The sequence below is a fragment of the Microcaecilia unicolor genome, chromosome 5 (assembly GCF_901765095.1).
Source record: "Microcaecilia unicolor chromosome 5, aMicUni1.1, whole genome shotgun sequence".
Classification (NCBI taxonomy): Eukaryota; Metazoa; Chordata; class Amphibia; order Gymnophiona; family Siphonopidae; genus Microcaecilia; species Microcaecilia unicolor.
In genome coordinates this window covers 292158516-292186354 of record NC_044035.1, presented here as the reverse complement: position 1 = coordinate 292186354, position 27839 = coordinate 292158516, and the positions used below count along the sequence as shown (strand labels likewise).

General features: G+C 45.1%; 1 protein-coding gene across 2 annotated transcripts in view; it reads right to left on the bottom strand.

Annotated features, from left to right (window-relative positions):
• Window positions 1-1076: 1076 nt before the first annotated feature.
• GABPA (GA binding protein transcription factor subunit alpha) overlaps window positions 1077-27839 on the bottom strand; it is a 67424-nt gene continuing 40661 nt past the window's right edge. For both annotated transcript variants that reach the window (XM_030204269.1, XM_030204268.1), the window contains exons 7-10: window positions 16138-16194; window positions 15125-15262; window positions 3295-3487; window positions 1077-2763 (exon numbers count right to left, since the gene is read on the bottom strand). In XM_030204269.1, coding sequence (XP_030060129.1) covers window positions 2535-2763; window positions 3295-3487; window positions 15125-15262; window positions 16138-16194 — 617 coding nt within the window. In that variant the 3' untranslated portion in view covers window positions 1077-2534. The remainder of the gene's footprint in view (window positions 2764-3294; window positions 3488-15124; window positions 15263-16137; window positions 16195-27839) is intronic.

Sequence of the window (27839 nt, the reverse complement as noted above, 5' to 3'; positions counted from 1 at the left end):
AGTTTTGTATAATTATATATATATATATATATCTATATATCTATATATATCTATATATATCATTGTTTAATTTGGTTTGTTGAATTTAGTTTTCAAGTATGTACTTTATTATGAAGATGATATTTGTTTTGGTCATAATATATTTATTTATTTAGATTTTGCTCACACCTTTTTCAGTAGTAGCTCAAGGTGAGTTACATTCAGATACTCTGGATATTTCTCTGTCCCAGGAGGGCTCACAATCTAAGTCTGTACCTGAGGCAATGGAGGGTTAAGTGACTTATATGTTTTTCATATAACTGATGTTTTCTTCTTCTTTTGTTTTTTTTAATTCCTCTATGGTTCTTTAAAAGAATTCTTCTTGCTCCATTTTCAGTTTATATTGTTTTTGAATGATAATATTGATATTATTTTTTGGAAGCAAATGCTAATGGCCCTGTTTAATAAGGTGTGCGTTTTTAGCATGTGCTAACCGTGTAGACGCCCACAGGAATATTATGGGGATCTATACGGTTTGCGCACGCTAAAAATACTAATGGGCCACTAGCACAGCTTAGTAAATAGGGCCCTAAATGTTTTATTCCTAGGTGTGGAACCCAACAGCAAATGTATAAATATGTTTGTTTTTATATATTTATTTAAATATTTTTTTTCTGTATGTTTTAAACGTTAAAGGATTCTAAATATATATGGCACCTGAAAAATCAGCAGCAAAAATATTTCCACCTAAGCGTATTCTGTAAACCGCCTAGATTTAAATATGGTTTATAGAATACACTTAGCCAGTTTACAGAATAAGGTTAGTGGTCATGCCTTGTGTCTAGTCACATCCATTTACGCCAAATAAAACTTGGCGTAAATACTGTCATCTAAGTTAGGCATGAAGCAGGTGTATTATATAACCGTGCGTGTAGATTTTCAGAATGTCAATGGGCTGCCCATTCCACGCCCCCTTTATGGCAGCATGCATTAAATTTATGCACACCACTTTACAGAATATGCCTAGCAAATTGTGTGCGTAAATTCTAATTAATGCCAGTTAGTAGCAATAATTGCTTAAGTGGCAATTATTGGCACCGACTGGCTTGTTAAGTAATTAAATTGCACACACAAAACCAGAATACAACCAGATTTGTGCACGCAATTTCAGGCATGCTAAGTAGAATCCGGTGGTATATGTAAACATTTTTTAGACCCCTGATGCAGCCAAAACTTGGCCAAGTCAGGTCTCTTTTCAATAAACTTGGGTTTGTGACTACTCTGGCTGTTCTCCTTCCCTGGACCACCTCTGCCCTTGTTGATGGTTAAGGAAAGTATCAAAGTCTGTTCTAACAAATCTATTCTTCACACCAAGGTAGCAAAAGGCTTTCCATATTACTGTACTTACAATAAAGCATGCTGTCTGCCTCAGTGCCTAATAGTGTGCGAATGAACACCCAGGTAAAAAGGCTCCAACTATTGCAAGGAAACAAGAAGCTGCAAGACACAGGCCATCTTTTACAGTGAAAAACAGGGATATTTACTCTGAGTGGTCGAGCAAAGCAAGAAGCAGGTACGAGAGTACAGTCTAGTCTAGGCTGGGGCTGAGGGATCCAATACGTCCAGGAGAGAGGAGATGGGGGTCAGACTGGGGGAAAAGGCATCAAATAACAGCTTCTGGTTACATTTCACCAGCCGACAAAATGTAAAAAAAATAAAACACACACTTACTGAGTTATTTAAGCTTGAAAATGAAACTACATTGTGTTAGTCTTAATAAATGACATTTCAGATATTAAAACACCTATTTGTAAAACCATCACAGTGCTTGTTTCATAATATTGGACATGAATAGCACCTCTCAGAGTCAAAAAATTTTAAACAGACACGATTTTAACCTAAATATTTTACTCCAGTACTTTTTTGGTGTCTCTATAGAAAAGGAACTTTATGAAGCATTTGATACATCTGCCATTATACAGGCATCAGTTCTCTATTCTCACAGCTCAGCCTTGTGTCCATGAGCTTATAGCTGAGTGCCCCCACCGTCTCTTGTATCCATGGGCTTATAGCCGAGTGCCCCTACAGTCCCGTAGCATGGCTTAACTGCAAAAGCATCAAGTATCAGTGGTTCATTCACTATAGGTTATGAACAATATAAAAGGAAAACCAAAGTACTTACACAGTGTAATATAACTTTTAGCAAAATTGTACATTTCTAGTAGACATTTCATTCTTTATCTTACAGTAAGCCAATAGATTTGTTTTTTTTATTCCCAAATGGGTATAATACTGATACCCATCTTCCCCTCCAGAACTCTAAGCAGTCTGCAACAATGCATCAGTCTTCCTTTTGGAAAAAAAAGAAAAAAGCAGCAGTTTTGTCTTTTAATATGTATACAATGAAATATAAAACAAAGTACTGCTGACAGTCCTTGTAGAAAACCATGCATCACATCTGTAAGTCTAGGTATAAAGAGCACTGCAGGTTGTAATGGGTTTGAAGCAGTAGCTGCTCAGACTCCATAAAAGGCACAGCTGGGTGGCCCTAGCTCTCAGCTCTCCTTGTCTGCCTGGAGAGAAGCAGCAGCAAGTGCCACAGCCGTGACAGGCTGTGCAAGCCCATGCAGCTGCAGCTTTGCCATTTTCTTCTGTTCACACTCTGAGACCAACCGGTTCAGCTCTGCTGCACTATAGCCAATAAGAGTCTTCAAATCACACACAAACTTGTATACAAATCTCTTTCCTTGCACTTTACAGATCATATCACCATCATAGTAATACCTGCACAAGAGAAAACAAGTAATAAAACAGAGTGGCAGTGATACAAAAAACCCAACAGGACAATAATGCATGCTATAATTATTAACCAAAGAAACTATTTTGTTTAATTAGGTTATAATTTTATGCATTACACATGTCATAAAGAGTATAGCTTCTGTATTCATGAAGACTGGATTTGGAACAATTTGGTGTGTAGAATTTTCAAAACAATCCCCAAAATACACTCCTATATATGCGAGTCACAGGTAGAGGAGTATTTTTTGGGATTGTTTTGGTCATATCCAATATTCAAATCCTTGTTTGAATTTTCAAAACAGTCTTTTTGAAGAGCTTCTCCTGCCATCAGGCCATTATATTTTAGGAAATGTATTGCTTTAATTTCAGCAAGACAACGGTAAACATGACAGGATAAAGTTTTGTTTCCATATGCAGAAAAAAAGATCAGCTCTTATTTTGTGCTACATAAAATGTCCTCTCTCTAAAACAGTAATCTGATTGTCGAGTAAAAAGCATAGCAGCTCAATTTCTTACCGTAGTGCACGACTAAGCTTCTCATAGTTCATGGTGGGCTTATTCTTACGCTGTCCCCATTTCTGTGCAACCAGTTCGGGCTGGTTTAACTTAAACTCACCCTCATTTCCAACCCAGGAAATGCAGTCTCTAGCATCCTTATCAGTAAGGAGCTCAAGCAAGAACTGCCAGAGCTGAATCTGGCCATTATTTCCTGTAAGATAAGAGGCTCGTGAGATGAAAAACAAATGTACTGCTATAATATCCTAAATAACTCCAGCTATCCACCTTACAGTCCTTCATGTACTTTAGATAAAGTGAATAGCTCAATTCAATATTTAGGGTGCCCAAGAGAGTAAAAAAAAAAAAAAAAAAAGAACCCCCCCCCCCCCCCCAGGTCTGGGATGGAGCTGGGGGTGGGAGGCTAATCCATCTCCGAAGATATGAAAGCAAAAGACAGAGAGCCCCTTTCTATCTTGCCCCTGCACTGCAGGGGTTACCCTAAGTAGAATTTACACCACTGGGTGGAACATAATTTCCAAACATCTGAAGAAAAACAAAACCTGCCGTGATTTGACTAAAATTACTCTCATATTTCACAGAACAGATAGTCCATCTTCTAAATGTTCTACCTTTAATAATAGTACACCAGAAAAATAATAATGCCATAAAACTTTCCCTTTTCTATGTGAGCTGAAAGTAGCATCCTTTGACTGAGGATCTAATATGCTGTGCAGTTTTGCACAAAGATAATGTTATGCAGTTTTGCACAAAGATTTTTTTTATTTAACAAAATTTTATAGCCCACACATTTGAGCAGGTTACAATAAAACAAACAAAATCATGATCAAAATCATTAAGACAAATAGATATTAAAACTATATAACATTCTAAAATAATAAAAAAAGAAAAATGCAAACTAGTTGTACAAATAAAAAAATTAAAGCATTACTGCAAATGCATTTAACTAGCGCAACACAATCAAAACTGTCTAAATTCCATGCTATCCAGAAAAATTCTTACCAAAACAACAAAGTTTAAACTGCTTCTAAACAAAGGCAAGGAAGAAATTTGACGCAAGACAGTGGAAGAACATTCCATAATGTGGAGCCAACAGAGAAAATGCGAGAACAAATCATTTACAAACCAGCATCATGAAAGGAAGGAACAACACTTGATCTTGAGACCGAACAGGACAATACTCCCGCAACCTCTGAGACAAGGCCAATGGGTCATCATGTAATCTCTAAAAACCAACACCAGAAGTTTAAACTCAACCCGCCAAACTACAGGCAACCAATGTAGTTTCTGCAAATGTGGAGTGATATGCTCTAATTTACTAGCCCACGTAATTAGACATGCTGCAGAGTTTTGTGCCACTTGCAATGCCTGTAGTGTTGTGTGTGGTAAACCGCACACGGCATTGCAATAATCAAAATGTGGTAGAACATAACTCTGCAGCACCAAACGAAAATTCTGATCAGACACAAAATCTTAGGACCCCGTTTACTAAGCCGTAGGCAAGCTAACTTTAGTGCGCGCTAAAAATTAGCGTGTGCTAACGATAGAGACGCCCATTGAGGCATATTTTCAAAGCACTTAGCCTTCCAAAGTTCCATAGGTTTCTATGGAACTTTGGAAGGCTAAGTGCTTTGAAAATATGCCTCATTATATTCCTATGAGTCTCTCTAGCATTAGCGCGCGCTAAACATTTTGTACACCTACAGGGCAGCTTAGTAAACAGGGCTCCAAATCTAATAACTGTAACTTGAAAAACACTAGCTTAACAAGTGAAGCAACATATAGTTTAAATGACAATGCAGTATCCAAAATCACTCCCAAACTATGAATAGAAGCAGAACAACAACAAAAACGGAATCCAGATTAAAGCCAGGGAAAGGACAAGCTTTGTTAGTCACAAAATCTGAGTTTTTGACTACATTCAATATTCTCCTGCAGCCAAGTTTGCACAGACTGAAATAAGACTCTACCAAACAAACCCCCTCATCCACCGCTGAAAGCAGGAAAAGCGAAGATACTAGCCTGTAGCAGGTATTCTCCAAGGACAGCAGGCTGATTGTTCTCACAAGTGGGTCGATGTACGTGTCGGCCCAGGAAGCGGCAAAATTTTTCCAGCAAAAATATAAAACTTTGCCAGAGTCTTCTGGAGCGCGAGCAGCGCACACCGTGCATGCGCAGACGTCTTCCCGTCCATCGCGAGCGTGACTCCTCAGTTAAATCAAAAAGCATATAAATAAATAAGAAAACAACTCCAAAGGGGAGGTGGGCAGGATTGTGAGAACAATCAGCCTGCTGTCCTTGCAGAATACCTGCTACAGGTTAGTATCTTCCATTTCTCCAAGGACAAGCAGGCTGCTTTTGTTCTCACAAGTGGGGTACCCCTAGCATCCAGGCTCACTCAAAACAATAAACATTGGTCAATTGGGCCTCGCAACAGCGAGGTCATAGAACAGGTTAACCTGAAACTATATAAATCTAGCAGGGAGTACAGCCTTGAACAGAAAAAATCAGGCCTAGGGGGGTGGAGTTGGATTCTAAACCCCAAACAGATTCTGCAGCACTGACTGCCCAAACCGACTGTCGCGTCGGGTATCCTGCTGAAGGCAGTAGTGAGATGTAAAAGCACGGATGTAAAAGTGTAGACTGATGACCACGTTGTAGCCTTGCAAATCTCCTCAATGGATGCTGACTTTAAGTGAGCCACTGATGCAGCCATGGCTCTAACATTATGAGCCGTGACATGGCCCTCCAGAGTCAGCCCAGCTTGGGCATAAGTGAAGGAAATGCAGTTTGCTAGCCAATTTGAGATTGTGCGTTTTACGATGGTGACTCCCCTCCTGTTGGGATTGAAAGAAACAACTGGGTGGACTGTCTGAAGGGCTTCGTCTGTTCCACGTAAAAGGCCAATGCTCTCTTAAAGTCCAAGGTGTGCAAACTGCCTTCGCCAGGGTGGGCATGAACATGGGGAAAAAATATGGGCAAGACAATTGACTGGTTCAGATGGAACTCAGACACCTCTTTAGGCAGGAACTTAGGGTGCATGCGGAGGACTACTCTGTTATGATGAAACTTAGTATAAGGTGCATGCACCACCAAGGCCTGAAGCTCACTGACCCTAAGAGCTGACATAACAGCCACCAAGAGAATGACCTTCCAGGTCAAGTACTTCAGATGGCAGGAATTCAGTGGCTCAAAAGGAGCTTTCATCAGCTGGGTGAGAACGACGTTGAGATCCCATGACACTGGTGGAGGTTTGACAGGGGGCTTTGATAAAAGCAAACCTCTCATGACGCGAACAACTCAACGCTGTCCAGAGATAGGCTTACCCTCTACACGGCGACGATAGGCACTAATCGCACTAAGATGAATCCTTACTGAGTTGGTTTTGAGGCCAAACTCTGACAAGTGTAGAAGGTATTCAAGCAGGGTCTGTGTAGGATAAGAAAGAGGATCTAGGGCCTTGCTGTCACACCAGACGGCAAACCTCCTCCTTTTGAAAGAGTAACACCTCTTTGTGGAATCTTTCCTGGAAGCAAGCAAGACTCAGGAGACACCCTCTGAAAGACCTAAGGAGGCGAATTCTAGGCTCTCAACATCCAGGCCGTGAGAGCCAGAGACTGGAGGTTGGGATGCAGAAGCGACCCCTCGTTCTGAGTGACGAGGGTCGGAAAACACTCCAATCTCCATAGATCTTCGGAGGACAACTCTAGATGAGGGAACCAAATCTGACGAGGCCAAAAGGGAGCAATCAGAATCATGGTTACACGATCTTGCTTGAGTTTCAGCAAAGTCTTCCCTACTAGAGATATAGGAGGATACGCGTACAAAAGGCCTGTTCCCCAATGTAGGAGAAAGGCATCTGATGCTTGTCTGTTATGGGCCTGAAGCCTGGAACAAAACTGAGAGACCTTGTGATTGATCTGAGTGGCAAAAAGATGCACCAAGGGGGTGCCCCATGCTCGGAAGATCGTGCGGACTATGTCCATGTTCAGAGACCACTCGTGAGGTTGCATTATCCTGCTCAGCATGTCGGCCAGACCGTTGTCTACGCCTGCCAGATAAGTGGCTTAGAGAAACATGCCGTGACAGCGAACCCAAAGCCACAACTGGATGGCTTCCTGACACAGAGGGCGAGATCTGGTGCCCCCCTGCTTGTTGGTGCAATACATGGCAACCTGATTGTCTATCTGAATTAAGATTACTCGGTGGGACAGCCGATCTCTGAAAGAATTTAGAGCGTTCCAGATCGTTAATTCCAGGAGGTTGATCTGCAGACCTTTTTCCTGAAAAGACCAGGCTCCCTGAGTGTGGAGCCCATCTACATGAGCTCCCCACCCCAGGAGAGATACATCCGTCGTCAGCACTTTTTGTGGCTGAGGAATTTGGAATGGTCACCCCATGGTCAAATTGGATCGAGTCATCCACCACTGAAGAGAATTCCAAAAGTCGGTGAACAGTTGGATTACATCCTCTAGATCCCCCACAGCTTGAAACCACTGGGAAGCTAGGGTCCATTGAGCTGATCTCATATGTAGATGTGCCATGGGCGTTACATGAACTGTGGAGGCCATGTGCCCAGAAGTCTCAACGTCTGCCAAGCCGTGACCTGCTGAGATGCTCGAACCATGGACAACAGGGACAGAAGGTTGTCCACCCTTGCCTCGGGGAGATAAGCTCGAGCTCTGAGTGTTCAGCAGAGCTCCAATGAATTCCAATTTTTGGACTGGGGCGAGATAGGACTTGGAATAATTTATGACGAACCCCAGTAGCTCCAGCAACTGAAAAGTCATTCGGATGGACTCCAGAGCACCTTCCTTCGAGGTGCTCTTCACCAGCCAATCGTCAAGATAAGGAAACACATGCACTCCCAGTCTGCTTAGCGACGCTGCGACTAAAGCTAGGCATTTTGTAAACACTCTGGGCGCAGACGCCAGGCCAAAGGGCAGTACACGGTACTGAAAGTGCTGTGTTCCCAGCCGAAATCGAAGATACTTCCTGTGAGCTGGAAGTATCAAGATGTGTGTGTAAGCATCCTTTAAGTCCAGAGAGCATAGCCAATCGCTTTCCTGAATCATGGGAAGAAGAGTGCCTAGCGAAACCATCCTGGACTTTTCTCGGATAAGAAATTTGTTCAGGGTCCTTAGGTCTAGGATGGGACGCATCCCCCGTTTTCTTTTGCACAAGGAAATACCTGGAATAGAATCTCAGCCCTCCTTCCCCTGGTGGAACGGGTTTGAATGCTTGGGCCTTTAGAAGGGCGGAGAGTTCCTCTGCGAGTACCTGCTTGTGTTGGGAACTGTAGGACTGAGCTCCCGGTGGGCAATTTGGAGGCTTGGATTCCAGATTGAAGGTGTATCCTAACCGGACTATTTGAAGAACCCACCGGTCAGCGGTTATAAGAGGCCACCTTTGGTGAAAAAACGTTAACCTACCCCCCAACCGGCAAGTTGTCCGGTACAGACACGTTTACTGAGGCTAAGCTGGAGCCAGTCAAAAGCCCGTCCCTTGATTTTGCTGGGAAGCCGGCGCACGCTGTTGAGAACGAGCGCGCTGGGACTGAGCCTGGGCAGGCTAGGGAGCACTCCTCTTCCCTCCAAAAAAACCTCCTGGATGAGGAGGTAGTAGCAAAAGACGCCCGGCGGGAGAGAGAATCCATAGCATCATTATGCTTCTTGATCTGGTCAACTAGATCCTCTACCTTCTCGTGTGCCCTGTGGAATGCCCGCTCGGTCTGCAACAAACTTTCCTTCACCCATGATCTCTTCATCTCCCGTTCCCTTCAACTGCTCGCCCTAACTGAAACCTGGCTCACCCCTGATGACTCTACCTCAGTCGCAGCCCTATGCCATGGAGGTTATCTTTTCTCCCACACTCCCTGCCCAGTTGGCTGACAAGGCGGTGTCGGGTTTCTACTTTCGCCCTCCTGTAGTTTTCAACCCCTCCTCCTACCGCAATCTCATTGCTTCTCATCCTTTGAAGTTCACTCCATCTGTCTATTCTACCCGCTGCCACTCAGAGTTGCAGTCATTTACCACCCCCCTGATAAGTCTCTCTCTTCCTTCCTTACCGACTTCGATGCCTGGCTCTCCGTTTTTCTTGAACCCTCATCTCCGTCCCTCATTCTTGGAGACTAACATACACGCTGACGACCTATCCGACTCTTACGCTTCTCAGTTCCTCACTCTGACATCCTCCTTCAACCTCCAGCTGAGCTCCACCACCCCTACTCAAACGGGCCATTGTCTTGACCTTGTCCTCTCCTCTACCTGCTCACCCTCCAAATTCTGTGCCTCAGCTCTTCCTCTCTCCGATCATCACCTAATCACCTTCACACTTCATCACCCTCCCCCTCAGTCCCACCCAGCACTAACCACTACTTTCAGGAATCTCCAGGCTGTCGACCCTCCCACCTTATCCTCTAGTATCTCTAATCTCCTCCCTTCCATTATGTCCTCCGAGTCTGTCAACAAGGCTGTCTCTGCTTACAACGCCACTCTCTCCTCTGCTCTGGACACCCTTGCATCATCCATCCCTCGTTCCACAAGGCGTACTAATCCCCAGCCCTAGCTGACACCTTGCATCCGATACCTTCGCTCCTGCGCCCGATCTGCTGAACGCCTCTGGAGGAAATCTCGAACCCATAACCGACTTCATTCATTACAAATTCATGCTATCCTCCTTCCAGTCCTCCCTATTCCTTGCCAAACAGGACTATTACACCCAATTGACTAATTCTCTCGGCTCCAACCCTCGTCGTCTCTTCGCCACCCTCAACTCTCTCCTCAAAGTGCCCTCCGCTCCCACCCCCCCTCACTCTCTCCTCAATCACTGGCTGACTACTTCCGTGACAAGGTGCAGAAGATCAACCTCGAATTCACTACCAAGCCACCTCCTCCTCTTCACCCTTTAACCCACTCCCTCAACCAACCAACCCAGGCCTCCTTCTCCTCTTTTCCCGATATCACCGAGGAGGAAACCGCCCACCTTCTTTCCTCCTCGAAATGCACCACCTGTTCCCTCTGATCCCATCCCCACCAACTTAGTAAAAACCATCTCTCCTACTGTCATCCCCCCATCTGTCATATCCTCAACCTCTCTCTCCCCACTGCAACTGTCCCTGACACCTTCAGGCATGCTGTAGTCACACCACTCCTCAAAAAACCATCACCAGACCCTACCTGTCCTTCCAACTACCGCCCCACCTCCCTCCTACCCTTCCTCTCCAAGATACTTGAACACGCCGTTCACAGCCGCTGCCTTGATTTTCTCTCCTCTCATGCCATCCTCGATCTGCTGCAATCCGGTTTTCGCCCTCTACACTCGACAGAAACAGCACTCACTAAAGTCTGTAATGACCTGTTCCTTGCAAAATCCAAAGGTCACTACTCCATCCTCATCCTCCTTGACCTATCCGCTGCTTTTAACACTGTCAATCATAATCTACTCCTTGCTGCACTATCCTCATTTGGATTCCAGGGCTCTGTCCTCTCTCTTCTCTCTCCCACCGTACCTTCAGAGTACATTCTCATGGATCTTCCTCTACCCCCATCCCACTCTCTGTTGGTGTTCCTCAGGGATCTGTCCTTGGACCCCTTCTTTTCTCAATCTACACCTCTTCCCTGGGCTCGCTGATCTCATCTCATGGTTTCCAATATCATCTTTATGCTGATGACACCCAGCTTTATCTCTCCACACCTGACATCACTGCGGAAACCCAGGCCAAAGTATCGGCCTGCTTATCTGACATTGCTGCCTGGATGTCCAACCGCGACCTGAAACTGAACATGGCCAAGACCGAACTTCTTGTCTTCCCACCCAAACCCACTTGTCCTCTCCCTCCACTCTCTATTTCAGTCGATAACACCCTCATCCTCCCCGTCTCATCTGCCCGCAACCTCTGAGTCATCTTCGACTCCTCCCTCTCCTTCTCTGTGCATATCCAGCAGACAGCCAAGACCTGTCGCTTCTTTCTCTAACACATCAGCAAAATTCGCCCTTTCCTCTCTGAGCACACCACCCGTACTCTCATCCACTCTCTCATTACCTCTCGCCTTGACTACTGCAACCTACTCCTCACTGGCCTCCCACTTAACCATCTATCCCCCCCTTCAATCCATTCAGAACTCTGATGCGCGTCTTATCTTCCGCCTAGACTGATATGCTCATATCACCCCTCTCCTCAAGTCACTTCACTGGCTTCCGATCAGGTACCGCATACAATTCAAGCTTCTCTTATTAACATACAAATGCACTCAATCTGCAGCGCCTCATTACATCTCTACCCTCATCTCCCCTTACGCTCCTACCCGTAACCTCCGTTCACAGGACAAATCCCTCCTCTCAGTACACTTCTCCACCACCGCCAACTCCAGGCTCCGCCCTTTCTGCCTCGCCTCACCCTATGCTTGGAATAAACTCCCTGAGCCCATACACCAAGCCCCCTCCCTGCCCATCTTCAAATCCTTGCTCAAAGCCCACCTCTTCAATGTTGCTTTCGGCACCTAACAATTATTCATCTATTCAGGAAATCTAGACTGCCCCAATTTGATTGACTGCACTTTTTTATCCTTTAGATTGTAAGCTCCTTCGAGCAGGGACTGTTCTCTGTGTTAAATTGTACAGCGCTGCGTAACCCTGGTAGCGCTTTATAAATGTTAAGTAGTAGTAGTAGTACTTTCTCACCAAAAAGGTTATCCCCCCGGCAAGGAACATCCACCATCCACTGCTGGACCGAATGATCCAGGTCACAAACACACAGCCATGAGAGTCTGTGCATCACTATACCTTGGGCAGGGATCCTGGATGCTACATCAAAAGTGTCAAACTTACTCCTGGCCAGGAATTAGACATGCCTTCTGCTGCCTGACCACCTGGCGAAAAAGCTTGGCCTGCTCCGGAGGGAGTGCATCAACCAAGCTGGACAGTTGCCTCACCGAGTTCCGCAAGTGGATGCTTGTGAAGAACTGGTAAGATTGGATTTTGGCGGCCTGATACGTTTTCCTCCCAAAAGAATCAAGAGTCCTAGGTTCCCTGCCTGGGGGCACCGAGACATAGTCCCTAGTACTCTTGGCTCTCTTGAGGGCGGAGTCCACCATCATGGAACTGTGCGGTAACTGAGACCTCATCAATCCAGGTTCACCATGGATCAGATACTGGGATTCAGTTTTCTTCGGGATCACGGGGCCAGACAGAGGGAACGACTAGTTCTGCATAAGGACTTCCTTCAGTACAGGAGCCGTCACAGCTTCTCTGGGTGGAGGAGGATAATCCAGGACCTCGAGCATCTCAGCCCTGGGCTCATCCTCAACTTCCATAGGGAAAGGAATAGCTGTAGCCATTTCCCGGACAAAAAATGTAAAGAACAGACTCTCCGGTGGAGACTGAACCTTCCCCCTCCACCAGAAAGGAGACTGAGGGAATCCCAAAGTACTCGTCAGAAGAAAAGTACCTGGGGTCTTCCTGTGACTCCCACGAATGCTCCTCTTCAGTATCGGATAAGACCTCCCTCAGGGCACTCCAAGACTGAGCCTGCCTCGATGCCGAGGAATGACGTCCTCGATGGCGAGAAGCTGACGACCGCCTAGACTGCGGTGAAGCTTCCTGCACCGATGTCGAAGGGGAGTCAACCTGGGTGGCAGCCGACGTCGATGCCAGAGTGGGCTGGGGACCTCACCGCAGGAGAAGGGCAGATGCCACTGCAGCCAGCGACACGGAAGGTGTAAGCACCACCAACACTGCAGACTGGCGCAGCAATCCCTCCAGAAGCTCTGAAAGCAGGGCCCGGATGCGTTTGTCGAGAGCCGCTATCGGAGAAGGCTGCGGGGTCAGTAGAGCAGCCGGTGGCAGAATCTGTCGAAACTCGGAAGGAGGTATTGGGCTGCCAAGAGAACGACACATTGGCACCTCCTGTATAGAGGGGGAGTGGTCCTCTCGACGCTGACGCATCTCGGGTGCCGACTCTCTCAGTGCCCCGGAGCTCCCAGCACTGTGTATCGAAGGAGAACAATAACTGTGCTTCTTAGCCTTCGCTCGACGCCAGTCATCGAGACTCCTCGGTAACCGATGAGGAACCGACGAAGGTCGATCCCGGGGGGCCTGCATAACAGGAGGCCTCGAGGCAGGTGGAGATCCACTCGACGCCTCACTGCTCCCCAGCATTGGGGCAGCCATTACTTCTCCTTCTGACGTCGATGCTTCTCTCAATGTCGACGCCGCTGACCTTGGTACTGATGTCGTTGTCGAGGGACTGGACCGAGCTCCAAAAAGCTTTTCTCGCTGGGCTTCTTGAGACGCTTGAGTCTGTTCCTTCATACGAAGACACAGACTACAAGCGGCTGGGCTATGGTTGGGCCCAAGGCACCGGATACACCAGGCGTGGGTATCGGCACCTGAGATGGTCCGGTTGCACTGAGTACAACGTTTGAAGCCGCTGGGTGTCGATGACATGGAAGGAAAAACGGCTCCAGCGAAATTAAACAACGCGATTATGCCAAAAAAGTGAAGGACACAAAAAAGGCCAAAAAACAAAACACTAAAGGGAACTACGGAAGTAAAAAATTAAAAGAAATAGAAAAATAGAGAAAAAAAAGTCGTCAGACTCTCGTTCCTGTGCCAAAGACGAGGAGAGGAGAAAAAAATGCTGTCACCTCGTCCGGACAATCACGATGGGCATGAAGTCGTCCGCGCATGCGCGCCAGAAGACTCTGGCAAAGTTTTATATTTTTGCTGGAAATATTTTGCTGCTTCCTGGGCCGACGCAAACGTCGACCCACTTGTGAGAACAAGCAGACTGCTTGTCCTCGGAGAAATAAAACTGTACATTATTAGAATACAACTGATTGCCAACACCTAATCCAGCCAAAGCCTTATAAATTGGTGACAAATTGAACAATGATGACAAACAAGAACCCTATGGATCACGGCATCAACTGGCATCCAGCACGACTGCGAGGAACGCTGAACCACCTAGAAAGTATGCTCATCTAAAAAAGATTAAAACCAAGCCAGCACCTTTCCTGATATTCTAAATTAACACAATCGGCATAAAGTATGATTCATTGTATCAAACACAGCAGCTACATCCAATGATATCAAAAGAAATCACTCACCCCGATCAAAACCAAGTCGAATATCCTTCACCATTGTAACAATGTCTCAAAAAAAGAGACTTAAAGTTTAGCTGAATGACTAGTAAGGTAGTTTTGAGTGGCCATAGGCAGCTTACAGGCCCATGGGTATGTCCATTTCTAAAAGGAAACGCTCTTTTGAAAATTATGTGGCTGCTAGCATTACAGGGATATTTTCAACCCCTACAGGTCACTGATGCAAGCTGTGGATAAAGGCCTACCCCATCTCCTCGACTTGCAAAGGGAAAGAGAATGACAACTTTTAAGTTTTATGTAAGGTAAACTCCCTTTGAAAATTTACCTCATAAGAAGAGAAAGCTGACATTTGTCCATCTTATTCCCTTCATGGATTCTTCAAAAATAGGTTTTAAATACAGCTCAAGGTTGGGGTTTTTTTTTTCGGGGGGGGGGGGGGGGGGGGGGGGGGGGGCAACACCCCCCCCCCCCCCAAAAAAAAACACCTTAATTACTGAGCAAAAAGCAAGAAAACAAAATGCAAAGCTGCCTTTTTTTTTTTTTTTTAAATGGGAGAGGGTCGTACTAAAATATGAGCTGAATGCCTAAAGGCTTTTTGTCTAATGTGTATTTATGGGGATATGCAATAGAAACCAGTTTCCTAAGCAGTTTTTGCCTATCTTTTGTTATGACACTTGCAGTATGCTAGTTCAGGTGTGGCATACATTGATGCCACAGAAGTCTACTACCTGTTCTATTGCCAGGAGAACTTCGGTCTTCTCCAGAGATCCTTGGTGCTCGCTGTACTTTAGCTGCCTTTGCAGTGCTGTTTATGACTTTGATGGTGGTTGGAGTAGATTGTATTGATGCTGGGATAATCTGCACAGCTAAAATAAGCAAATAAAAACCAGAGGGTTTGTTTTATCAACAAAGCAGAGGCAGTGAGGAGGGGTTTAGAAAGTATTCTCGAAGTTTCTTTCCAGTCTTCGCTTTTTGCAAGGGGGACTGTCTAGATGAACCCAATATCCACTCTGGCTTTGGACTGGAAGGAACATTCCCTCTGGGACTAATTTCTTAGTGCAACCCAGTGCCCGAGAACACAATGTCTCCAATTATTTTGAAAATTAGCCTGTCCTTCCAGTAAAGCCCAGGTTACACAAAGAACATACATAAAAGATACAGCAAAAATCATAATAGGAAACAAAAAACAGATGAGAAAATAGTAGTAATGTTTTAACTGCTTTCCTAAACACAAGTTAAGAAAAACTTACACATACACAAACTTTCTGTACCTTAATCAGAGAATTTACTATGCCAGAGACCTCACAGCTTCTAATAACTTATGTACCCTTGAATGTTATCACAGCCCCTTATCAGGATCTCGGAAATAATTTTGGTTCAAAATATAATCTTAGTAGGCACTACATTTGTTTTCTTATAGGTGTTCGTAGCTGTGGCCAGAATGTCCCTCACCTACAATTAAGTCTTGGTCTAATTAAAGGAAGCTTAAAATGTTAAAGACTGCAGCTTGCCAGAAAGTTTCCTTTCTGCGCAGGATCACTGGGAGCTACATTTTTCAATCATCCCAGCAACCACAATTCTGAGAATACTTCTTATTAAAATAAATATAATTTTGTTCATGTTTCATGCTTCACCACCTCACAGGACTCAAGACCTAATTATTATTTCCTTTTAAGTAAAAGGCACAGAATTATCAAATAGACTAGCAATGCTCATACATACTACAGATATGCATACTTACGCTGATCAATCGTAACTGTCGCTATTTCACCTGCATGTTCCTGGCTAGCCAACACATCTGCAAAATGAAAAAAAAAATAAAAATATATGACATACCATTCACCTTCTCTAAGCCTAAGCTATAATATAGAGGAAATGTATGTATGTTTATTTTGTACTCCACTCTGAATACGAGTGATATACTGTATAAATGCTAATAAATAAAAAATGAAATAAAATCCCACAGTACTTACTGAAAAATAAAAAATAAATAAAATTTCACCCCCCCCTCCCAGCCCCTTGTATTATCAAATGAGCAAAAACGCAGAAAAAAAAATGCAAGTCAACCAAGATATGCATCCATAGACCTCCCAGGTCTTCACTTACCTGTTTCCATGTAGCAAACGTCTGTATTTAATAATTGTCTTGGGGCTTTTTTTTTTTTTTAAACTTCAAGCACTGCAATTCATTTTGGACACAATATGCAAACAATTTATGCTCTTAAGAATTATGGGCTTCATTTACAAAGCTGCGATAGTGATTCCCAAGCGACAAATGAGGAAGCCCATAGGAATTGTCTCATTTGCCGCACCGAGAATCAGTAGGCCGGCTTTGTAAAAGAGGCCCTATATCCCTAAATTGGTTTTTCTGAAAATGTACTGCAGCTGAATATTTAAATTCATACTTAAAATTTCACTGAATTCCTAAATATAGGAGCATAAGAAGAGGGTCACAACCAATGTTCCCTCTAAGGGCTGAGAGAAAGTAAGCAAAAATGTCTTATTACATTACCCTGTGAGCACTTCTTATAGATACAGGCACACTTGCAGGGAGGTTGGAAGGAATTCCATGAGCCACATTCTGTATGATTTCCCTTCTTGTTCGCTTGTAGTCTATATGTTTATAGCTACTCTGAAATGTTACTCAGCTACTGAATGTTTAGCACAGTTTTGAAGGAACATTGCTACCTGTACAAGCATCACTAAAAATAAAATAAGCAAAACAAATACAACCCCCCCCCCCCAAACAAATACAAAAAAACAAAAACTCTTGAAAACAGCAGGGAAGGATTCCCTTGTCTACCAACTGCCTCTCCCAGTACCTGTTACTGATTGTATTATGCACACTGTATACACTCCAGGGAATTATGTACAAAAAAAAAAGCAACAAAATAATGCAACGTATTAAACAGAATAGTTTTTTTCAGTATACTGGGAAATATATGCAGGTACTTTTGGCTCCTAGTCAGCCCTAGGTCCTCAGTCTAACATCTTCCTGTCAACAGCAATGTTCAGTAGCACTGTAACAGAATCCTGTGGTAACTGAAAACCATTAAATGATTTACCCTTTCAATGTTTTTGGTAGGTTGCCCAATAGCCCACGAGGCTTCAACTCTAATCAAACATGTTTGGAATATGTATTATTCCTATTAGCTATACCTAACGGTTAGAGCAGCAGGCTGAGAACTGAGGAAGCCAGGGCTCAAAATCCCACTACCGCTCCTTGAAATCTAGGACAAAATCACCCAATCCTCCACTGCCTCATGCACAAAAACAAATTGTAAGCCCTACAGGGACAGGAAAATACCTACTGTACCTGAATATAACTTGCCTTGAGCTACTACTGAGAAAGGTATGATCTAAATCCAAAACCACGCATACTACTAACTAATACAAAACAGTACAAATGTCGCACAGGACATAGAGAGCAATTCTACCAGACCATAAGTCTCAGTAATTTCCATGAGTCTATCTAGGAAAAGGTAGCACCACAGATGTTGCTGCGAGCCTAGAAGCTGAGTGACTGAAGCCAGATTAGAACAGATAGTCAATTCTAACAGAAAACCATGCCTTTCATACATGCATAACACAGATATTGTATACTGGGTGAGGAGTCTAATAAATCAAACTAAAAACAGAAATATGTAGACAAAAATTAAACTGAACTCCCATGAAACCAGACTCTACAGTGAGCACCAGAAAAAGAGAAAATGATGCATGGCTCCCTGTAATGTAAAAAATTAAGATAGCAGATGTAAATTTCAAATTACTACAAATATAAGATACCATTTTATTGGACCAAATACATTTTTTTAAAATTAGGCCAAAACCACCTTCGTCAGGTCAAGACAGTAAGCCACTGTTATGATAATCCATTCTGACCAGAGGAGGTTGTTTTGGTCTCCGACAATTAGTCAAAAATGTATTAAAATTAGTAAAAGAAACAACCCCCCCCCCCCCAAAAAAAAAAAAACAAACTATTTTCTATTTATATTTAGACTTTATTAAAACATCTACCACACTACTTTATCCTAAAGATAAAATTCTTTTTCCTACCTTTGCTGTCTGGCTATTTACTTTTTCTACTTGTATTGGACTCAGTCTCTGGTTTCTACTTTCATAATCTTCTCTCTCCAAGACTTCCTGTGCCATTTTTCTCTCTCCTCCTTTTTTCTGCTTTCTCCAATTTTACCTGCTTTTGTCCAGATTTAATTCATTCTTGCTATTCATTCTTCAAATCTGCGCTCTCTCTCTCCCCTCTCTTCCATATAGGGTCTGCCCCTCTCTCTCCCACCAGTATCCCCACCACCCACCTCGACATCCCAGTTACTGCTGCTTCTCCTCCAGACCAGCAGAAACAGCGGCAAAACAGCATAAATCACTCACGGACCTGCAGCCTCTATGCATGCAACTGCCAGCTCTGCCCTTGACCAGGAAGGGGACGTCTGAGCATGGTTACTAGTCCTGCCCCCCCCCCCCCAATCATTCTGTGGGGCTTATATTTAAGATGCCACTCCAGCATTCTTGATTAGGCTTAGACGATTTTTTATTAGTTTCTGCTGGACTATGCAGTTTAGTCCAACAGGGGTCAATGAGCTCTGAGTTCTGGTACCCCTTGGGCTGACATCAGCTAATCACTCCTATTTGCGACACCACTGCAGCTATGGGGCAACAAAGCAGCACTAAAAAGAGGCATGCCCTTTGTGCCATAATTCAGGCTACTGTAAATGATGGAGGTGCTCATTACTTGGACAGTTTACTGATAGAGGTTCTGGAGTACTGTGTGCTTAAGTGGGTGATAGTAACAAAGAACTCCATGTGTGTGTGCGCTTTATGCGAGTACTGGTGCAGGAGTGTGTGTGTGTGTGGGGGGGGGGGGGGGGAGGGGGCAGGCAGTTGTGTTATATGGGAAGGGAGCGGGGTGCTTTAAATCCTACTGAAGTAATCTATGGGTTACATTTAGTTCTACTGAACACCATGTTAGGTTAGACAGATTGGCTGAGCCAGGTGTTTGTTTCCCTTAACCAAGGGTAGGGTTTACATGGGCAGGAGCTAATTTTCTACAACTTCCACTGTGGAGGAAAATTTAGGTTTGAAAAATTGTGATATTGAATGTAAAGACAGGAAGAAATAATTCAGGTAATTGCTAATTTAGTACTGCAGAAGGCTGATATTTTTGAGACATGGAGGCAAACATGCCTGTTTCCTTGCAACTTTGCCTTGAGAGCTGTTAACTAAGATTTCCAGTTCCACGAAGGGGGGGGGGAGCAAAGGTTTTTTCCTAAAGGTTTTACAGGTGAGGCCAAGATCGGACATGAAATGTATACTAACTAGCATTCTGTAAGGAGAAATTAGGTCTTTATTTTCTTTCCATTAGTCCCTCCCACTATTCCAGAAAAACTGTGAGATAGTTGGGTCCATCAACCAGCAGGTAGAGATAGAGAACTGAAAACTGAGCTGAGACATCTCTTTTGGCATACAGTCCAGCTCCTCAGTATTTACATAGACAAGCAGTAAGCATAACACTCAGAATAAACAAAACCACCTTACAGAACTTGCTATCCCAACGATAACCAGATGAGAAAACGTGTGGACTGCTTTCATCACTAAGATAATTTGTAGAGAAGAAGAGATATGCAGGAAACACCAAGTGACAAGTCGTTCTTTGGCCCATTACTTCACACTGATTAAACATCTCAGAAACCTTGGGCGGGCCTCTGGAATAATGGAAAGGAATAATGGGAAAAAATATTTATCAGGTATAGCTTAAATTTCTCACTCCATTACATAGCTTCCCATTATTCCAGAACCATTGGGCTGTTCAAAAGCAATCCCTGGAATGGGTGGGATCCTGGTGCTACTGTCCCAAGGACCAAAGTCTTAAAACTGGCTTCCGAGCACGCAAGGTCCACTCTGTAGTGCTTATCAAAGGTATGTAACGTTGCCACAACGCCACCTTGCAGAACATCTGCCAGAGACAATAAGGTGTCTCCGTACGTCTCGTAGAAAAAGCCCGCAAAGCCTGAGGAACCTGCTTCCCTGTAAGCAAATAAGCTGACGCGATAAATCTCTTTCAGTCATCTAGCAATTGTAGGCTTGGAAGCCATGAGGTCAAGACTCTACTTGCCAAAAAGAATAAACTGTCCAATTTGCGAAACTCATTTGCGCTGTCCAGATATCTAAATGAGGACTTGATGCACATCGAGAAGCTTCAAGGAAGAATACAGCGCCTCTTTGTTCTCTCTGCGAAAGGATGGAAGCTCAACAGATTGGTTAAGATGAAACGCTAATACCGCTTCTAGAAGAAATGAAGGAACTATGTGCAAGGATATCCTCGCCTCCGAAAAGCAGATCCCGACAAGAGAGCTTGAAGCACTGAAACCCTATGTGCGACACAACAGCCACTAATATGGCTGTCTTTAGCGCAAGATCTTTTAAGGCCACCTTCCAGAATGGTTCAAAATGAGGCTTCTGCAGAGCCAAAAGGACTAATTAAGATTCCACTCGACACCGTGTATGAAAGGGAGGCCACAAGCAGCCCGCTCTATGCAACAGATGTCTTCTGTAGTTGTCCTCTGAACCAGGCCAAAGCCGCAGCCTGAACTTTTAGAGAACCCAACACCAATCCTTTCTGAAGGCCTGCCTGGAGAAATGCTAGGATGTTTATAATCTGAGCAAAGAAGGGAGAAAGTCTGCACTCAGACCACCACACCTTGAAAGTCCTCCACACCCTTGGAACATAAGAACATAAGAGTAGCCATACTGGGTCAGACCAATAGTCCATCTAGCCCAATATCCTGTTTTCCAAACAGTGGCCAAGCCAGGTCACAAGTACCTGGCAGAAACCCAAATCATGGCACCACTCCACAGTACAAATCCCAGGGCAAGCAGTTGCTTCCCACATCTGCCTCAATAGCAGTCTATGGACTTTCCGCCAGGAATCTGTCCAAACTTTTTTTAAATCCAGATATGCTAACCACTGTTTGCGCATCCTCCGGCAAAGAATTCCAGAGCTTAACTATTCGTTAAGTGAAAAATATTTCCTCCTATTTGTTTTAAAAGTATTTCCGTGTAACTTCGAGTGTCCCCTAGTCTTTGTACTTTTGGAATGAGTAAAAAAAAAAAAAAAAATCAATTGTACCTCGTTCTACACACACACACACACACACACACACACACACACACACACACACACTGGATGTAAAGTGTTTCTAAACCTGAAGCAAGGTAGCAGTACCTGAATCAGAATAACCTTTTCGTCTCAACCAAGCCCTTTCAATAACCAAGCTGTGAGATCTGACCCTCATGAGCACAGGACCTTGTTCAGTAGGCTGTGTACCTATGAAAGATGGACAGGATTCCTGTCTAACAGTTAAATCAGGTCTGTGTTATCACGGCTTCTGTGGCCAATCCGGGACTCAAGAATTATCCATCCCCAGTGCAATATGATCCTTTGACACAGTGTCCCATGGGTCCCTTTGACACAGTGTCCCAAGTAGGGAAGAAATACAATAGACGTGTCTCTGGCCAGGGCTGCAGTACGGCATAGATTCCCCATCGAGCCCGGTTCTTTACTACGGCTGAAGAACTTGGGCACTTCTGTATTCTGCTTCGTTGCCATCAAGTCCAGAAATGGAGAACCCCATCGGTCGGTGGATAGTTCACATTCCCTTGGTTTCAAGGAGTGCCTGCTAAGAAAGTCCACTTCCTTGTTCATGGACCCCGTGATGTGAGCTGCCAACAAAGATTTTTCTCTGCCCAACTCATGAAGGAGGCCACCTCAACTGCCATTGGACAGCTGCAGGTTTCACCTTACTTGTTGATATAAGCCACCACCGTTGCACTGTTTAAGAAAACTAGGACCGGGGCCCTCGCCTGCCCCGAAGTCCATTTAATTGATCACCGAGACTGCTGTTCCAACCACGTGCCAGAAAGAACTTGTAATGAGCTCCCCCAACCCGACTTACTGGTGTCCATTGTCACCACTGTTATCGTAAAGGGAGCTCTGACGGTCAAATGCCTGGGCAACAACCACCACTGCATACTCCGTCTGTCAACCAGCGTTCAAGGAAGATTAAAAGTTGTACTTCTGTAACACTGGAGTCCAGTGACTGAGAAGAGACTCCTGTAAAGGCCACATATGAGCCCTAGCCCAAGGCACCACTTCCATAGCCACTGACCCCAGAACCTAGATGTAGTCCCAGACCCTAGGCCTGCCATGACTAAGAAGATGGATCAGTTGAACCAGCTTGAACCTTTTGCATTGCATGAGAAGACCCTCTCTTGTAGTGTTGAATAGAACACTTAGATACTCCAGTATCTGTGAAGGAGTTTGTTCTTCTGACTATTGATCAACCGACCCCCAATGACTGCAGAAGATGGACAACTATCCACCGCTGCCACGCTGTCCAAATAGGATGACTCTTGAATAAGCCAATGGTTGAGATACAGGTGAACCAATTCCCTGGTGCCAAAGGAAGGCTTCCACCACCACCCTAACCTTAGTAAACATTCTTGGAGCGGTGATGAGAGCAGCCAAGGAAGAACTGACCACCTGGCCCTTGTAGCAAGCCAACGCCCCTTGGTGAAACCAGCCTGCGGGAAGAAGAGAAGCTGAGAAATGGACACCTGAGGTGGCAAAGTCACCCTCTCCCGGCACCATGTCTCAAAATCTCCACACGCGAGCATAAGCCGAAGTCAAGCGCTTCCTAGCTTACAGGGGAGTTGAAATCATGTGTTCTGGGTAACCCTTACGCCTCCGTCTTGACTGCTCAAGAACCAGTCCGTAAGACCACAGCAGGACGTATTCTCCAACAACATGGCCCCGATGAGGTAGACCTACCCCAGATGGAAGAACCAGGCGGTCGTCCACCAGAAGACAAACTCAATCCACACACCATGGCCTTCTGGGTCAATCTGGTACCACCAAGATCACCCGGCCTGGATGAACAGCAATACTCCAGAAAACCCGACCACTCAACAGCCATGGCGGGAACACAAAGCCGCTTGTCCCGCAGCCAGGGTTGGAAAACGGCATCCAGAACCAGAGTCCCACCTGTGACTGAAGCAGCGCAGAAATTTGGCATTGGCTCCTGTCACCATCAGGACCATGAAGGGGGTGGTTCCCCCCCCCCCCCCAGGTGAGTTTATGAGCAAAAAAACACCCGGTTGGACAGCTCCCACACCCCGGATCTAAAGTCACCTTGCTGCAGATAAATCTGTCTGCACGTTCAAGCTTCCCGCAATATAAGCCACAGAAAGAGCCTGGAGATAACACTTCATTCAACAAAGTAGCAAGTGAGACTCCAGGGCCAGGGCTGCACTCCGGGTGCCCCCTGTTGATTCACATATGATACCGCAGTTGCACTGTCAGATAGAATCCGGTCCAGCCCATGAAGAAACAGAGGGACAAAAGCCAACAGGGCCAGCCAAATCGTCTGCAATTCTAGCTGGTTGACCAGCCAATCTCCACTGGACACAACTTTCCCTGGGTTGTGCGGCCAAGACAGCACGTACCCCAGGCCAAAAGGCTGGCATCAGCAATGACCACCATCCAGGACAGCGTCGCCAATGACCGCCCCTTCTGAAGGTTGGCAGCCCAGAGGATATGCTGACTTTTGAACAATGTGTCCAGAGAAGGCAGACCTCATAAGACTGATAAATGGGAGACCAACAAGACAGAAGGGAAGAGGCCTCGTAAGCAACTGGGCCCAGGACACCACATCCAGCATCGTCACCATGGACCCTAGAACCTGCAAGAAATCCCAAGCTCTGGGATGGGGACGAGCCAGCAGGTAAGGGGATCTGCGACTGCAACACCCTGTCAACTCAACTGTCAAAATGGCGGCTCTAGATTCAGCCCGAAGTTGCAATGATCCCAGAGCTCGCGGCTCTTCCCCATCAGCATCGGACTACAGACATGGTAGAGGCACGCATGCAGGACACTGTCCTGAGAGTTTTGCGCGTCTTTCACCTCAAGCATTATTGCTTCAGACGGCATCATCCTCAGCACAGGAAGAACAGTGGTACTCACGAGACCATCCTCATCGGCAGCCGCAAAGATCCCTGCAGTGCCGGCTTACAGCAGAAGCTCCTATCAGCATGCACTGTTTTTTTTTGTTTTTTTTTTAGCAGAGGAAGGAGACCAGCTGAGAACCAGGAGCAGCTGGGAGGGGGAGGGGAGAAGGGACCTAGCACCAACAGGTATTCCCAGACAGACCTCAAGTCAGAGAAGCCCCCCCCCCCCCCCCCTACACACTGAACTGACACCAGGGACCTGGTGCAGGAGAAGCAGCACAAAAAGACTGACAAAGCACCCCAAAACCAGGAGATGTGGGAAAACATGTCTTCCACCTGCTGGAGACGGAGGATACTGAGGGCCTTCTCTGTGCACTGGCTCTTAGGGGCGATGAAATTCAGTGTCTTCTATCTCCACCTGCTGGCAGATGGGCTCAAACAAAAAATCCTGGCTTGATCTGTGCTACAGGACTACTGGCTTTCACGCACTGCGATGCCCCGACTCTGGCAGGTCCAACAGCTGGAACACTGCTCAACTTCCTACAGTCGCCGCCATTCATCCCAACTGTCAGAACCACCACAACATGTGGCCCCAAGCAGAACTTGCAGTCCTCCAAGTGATTCAGATTCAAGCTTTAGTTAGAATTACCACTACCAGCAGCTACCCATTGCCAGCTGCCACCCCCAAGCTCAGTCTCCACAAGTCTTACCACAGATGAGACAGAATCAGAACCGGTAACTCTGTCCCAAGTCTCTTAAAAAAAAAAAAAAAAAGAACTCAAAACATGAAATTGCTGATCTGCCGTTAGTGATCTATAACCTGTTAAAATAGTTTGTAGTTCCTGAAGACTGGAGTGTGGCCAGTGTAACGTCAAATTTTAAAAAGGGTTCCAGGGGTGATCCGGGAAATACAGACCGGAAAGGCCAACTTCAGTGTTGGGCAGAATAGTGTAAACAGTTATAAAGAATACAATTAAGGAATAGACAAACATGGTTTAATGGGACAAAATCAGCATGGGTTCAGCCAAGGGAAGTCTTGCCTCACCAAATTTGCTCCATCTAGTTTATCTAGATTTTCAGAAAGCTTTTGACAAGAGTTCCTTATGAGAGACTCCTGAGAAAATTGAGTAATGGGATTTGGGGGGAGGGAGGGGAAGAGGCATCACCACCAAAGATGGCTGCTTGAGCATGAAGCTCCTCATCCCCTAAACTCAATCGCCTGATTCTTGCAATCATCCAGTGATTTTGGGACTGTTTTTGTTTAACTGGAGTGTTCCTTAGTTTCAGCAGAGTTGACCCATTTGGCTTTTAAAGAGTGGGTGTTTGATTTAACCCAATTCTTCTACTCATCAGGATTGCAGACCCCACGCAAAGAGTCAGGCAGTATGGCGGATGATCCACATGGTGACTGCTCGGTAGCGATGCACGCCATGGGAGATATATGTGAATGGCTGCAGGAAATTTAAGCAGCTCTTAACCCTTTAGTGTCCAATGTTCTTCCCATCAATCTGTTCCCATATGGCTTATTACGGGAACATTGGACACTAAAGGGTTAAGGCAGTTTGCACAGAGTTCTACTTTGGGCTCAGATCTACGGCAGGATATTGCCAACTTGGGTAGACATTGAAAAATCTTGACAGCACCTGGATGATCATTCAGAAGCTCTCATGAATGTGGATAAACAGTTGGAGAACTTAAAATACTTGTAATGCTGATCTGGCTCTAAAAGTTGAGGACCTGGAAAATCGGTCCACACAATGTAATATCTGCATCAGGGGTCTGCTGAAACACTAGAGTATGCAGACTGTTAGTGGTGCAGCGCCTGGCCAGCTCTCTTCTTTCTGAAGCAGGTGAGAAAACTCCAGCGGAGCAGATATTGTGCACACTAAGAACATAAGTGCAGCAACTGGGGGTGGGGGGGGGTTGGGGGGAGAAGACGTAATGAAGCTAAAAATTAGTAAAATTTAAGGTTTGCATAGCTTCCTAAAAGAAAAGTCCATAAGCGGCCATTATTAAAATTAACTTGGGGAAAATCCACATTTCTAGGATAAGCAACATAAAATGTATTGTACTGTTTTGGGATCTTCCCAGTTACTTGTAACCTGGATTGGCCACCGTTGGAAACAGGTCTTTGGTCTGTCCCAGTATTGCAATACTTATGTACTTTATAACAACATTGCTAGAGACATAATTGCCTGCTTCCAGGATTTTAAGGTGAAAGAGGCTGTGTTGAGGGTGGCTTGTGGTAAGGAAAAAAACTTTGTGTGGGACACTTATCCTTTAACATTATATCAAGATGTAGCTGCCGCTATACTCAGACACTGAGGAGAGCTGCGTTTCCTTACTGAAAAACTAAGGGCGGAAGGTGCGCGCTACAGATGGCAATTTCCATTTGCCTGGGTTTTCACCTGAGATAGTCAGCTACACCAGGTTAGTTTTTGGGAAGATGTTCTGCAAATTTTGTCCACGAGAAGATCCAGCGCCGGTTGCGAAGGTGGCTTCCTGGACTCTGAATAAGCGCCATGATCAGTCCAAGTAGCAGCAGGTCTCTACCAGCAAGAGTCATTGTCTGCAGCATCAAGCTTCAATGACAGGTCTCCCTGGGACTCCACCACACTGACTGGGGCTTCCTTCTTGTGGAGCGATTTGTCCTATGGATGGACTTTGCGGGATACCTGTTGAATTTTGGGGTTCTCTGGATGCGAATTACTTGAGTTGACAAATAAAATGAGGTAGATCCAAGGAGGATATACAATAGTCTTTATTGGGAATAAATAATTACTTGAGTACCTTTCACTGGTCTTTTTTCTGTGACCCTGTTTTGGGTTTTCATTGGTACTCTGCGTTGTTTTGATCTGAATGCTTTAATGTATTTGCACTCTTCCACTGTTCATGTTTCCAGCATGTGTGTATGGGGTGTTATTATTCATATATCTGGAGGGAGAAGGATGGAGGCGGTTTGTGGAGGACAGGTGGGTGGGGTAGATAGACTAGGACCTGCGCAAAATGGCTTTGAGGTCGGTGTAGTGGGTCGATGACAGGGTTGGAGGGGGTGGGGTTTCAGGTAGCTAGTTTTTCAGCTTCTTAATTTTCCCTGTCTCTATGGGTGACTAAGATTGTTTCCCTGAATGTCAAGGGGTTTAACTCGCCATACAAAAGGCAATGTCTACTCAAGGAGCTTTCTAGGGCTTCTGCCTCCATTATTTTGCAGGACACACTTATTGAAGGGTCATCGTAACCTTTTGCGTCATAGGCAATACCCGTGGCAATTTTTTGCGTCTCACCCATTTGCTAAAAAACTGGGGGTGGGTATTTTGATTTCTTGCTCCATACAATCGATAATTCGACAATGCCTATCTGATACTAATGGCTGTTTTTAAACTCCTCAACTTGAGCTTCAAGGGGTCCTTTATAATCTAGTGTCTAT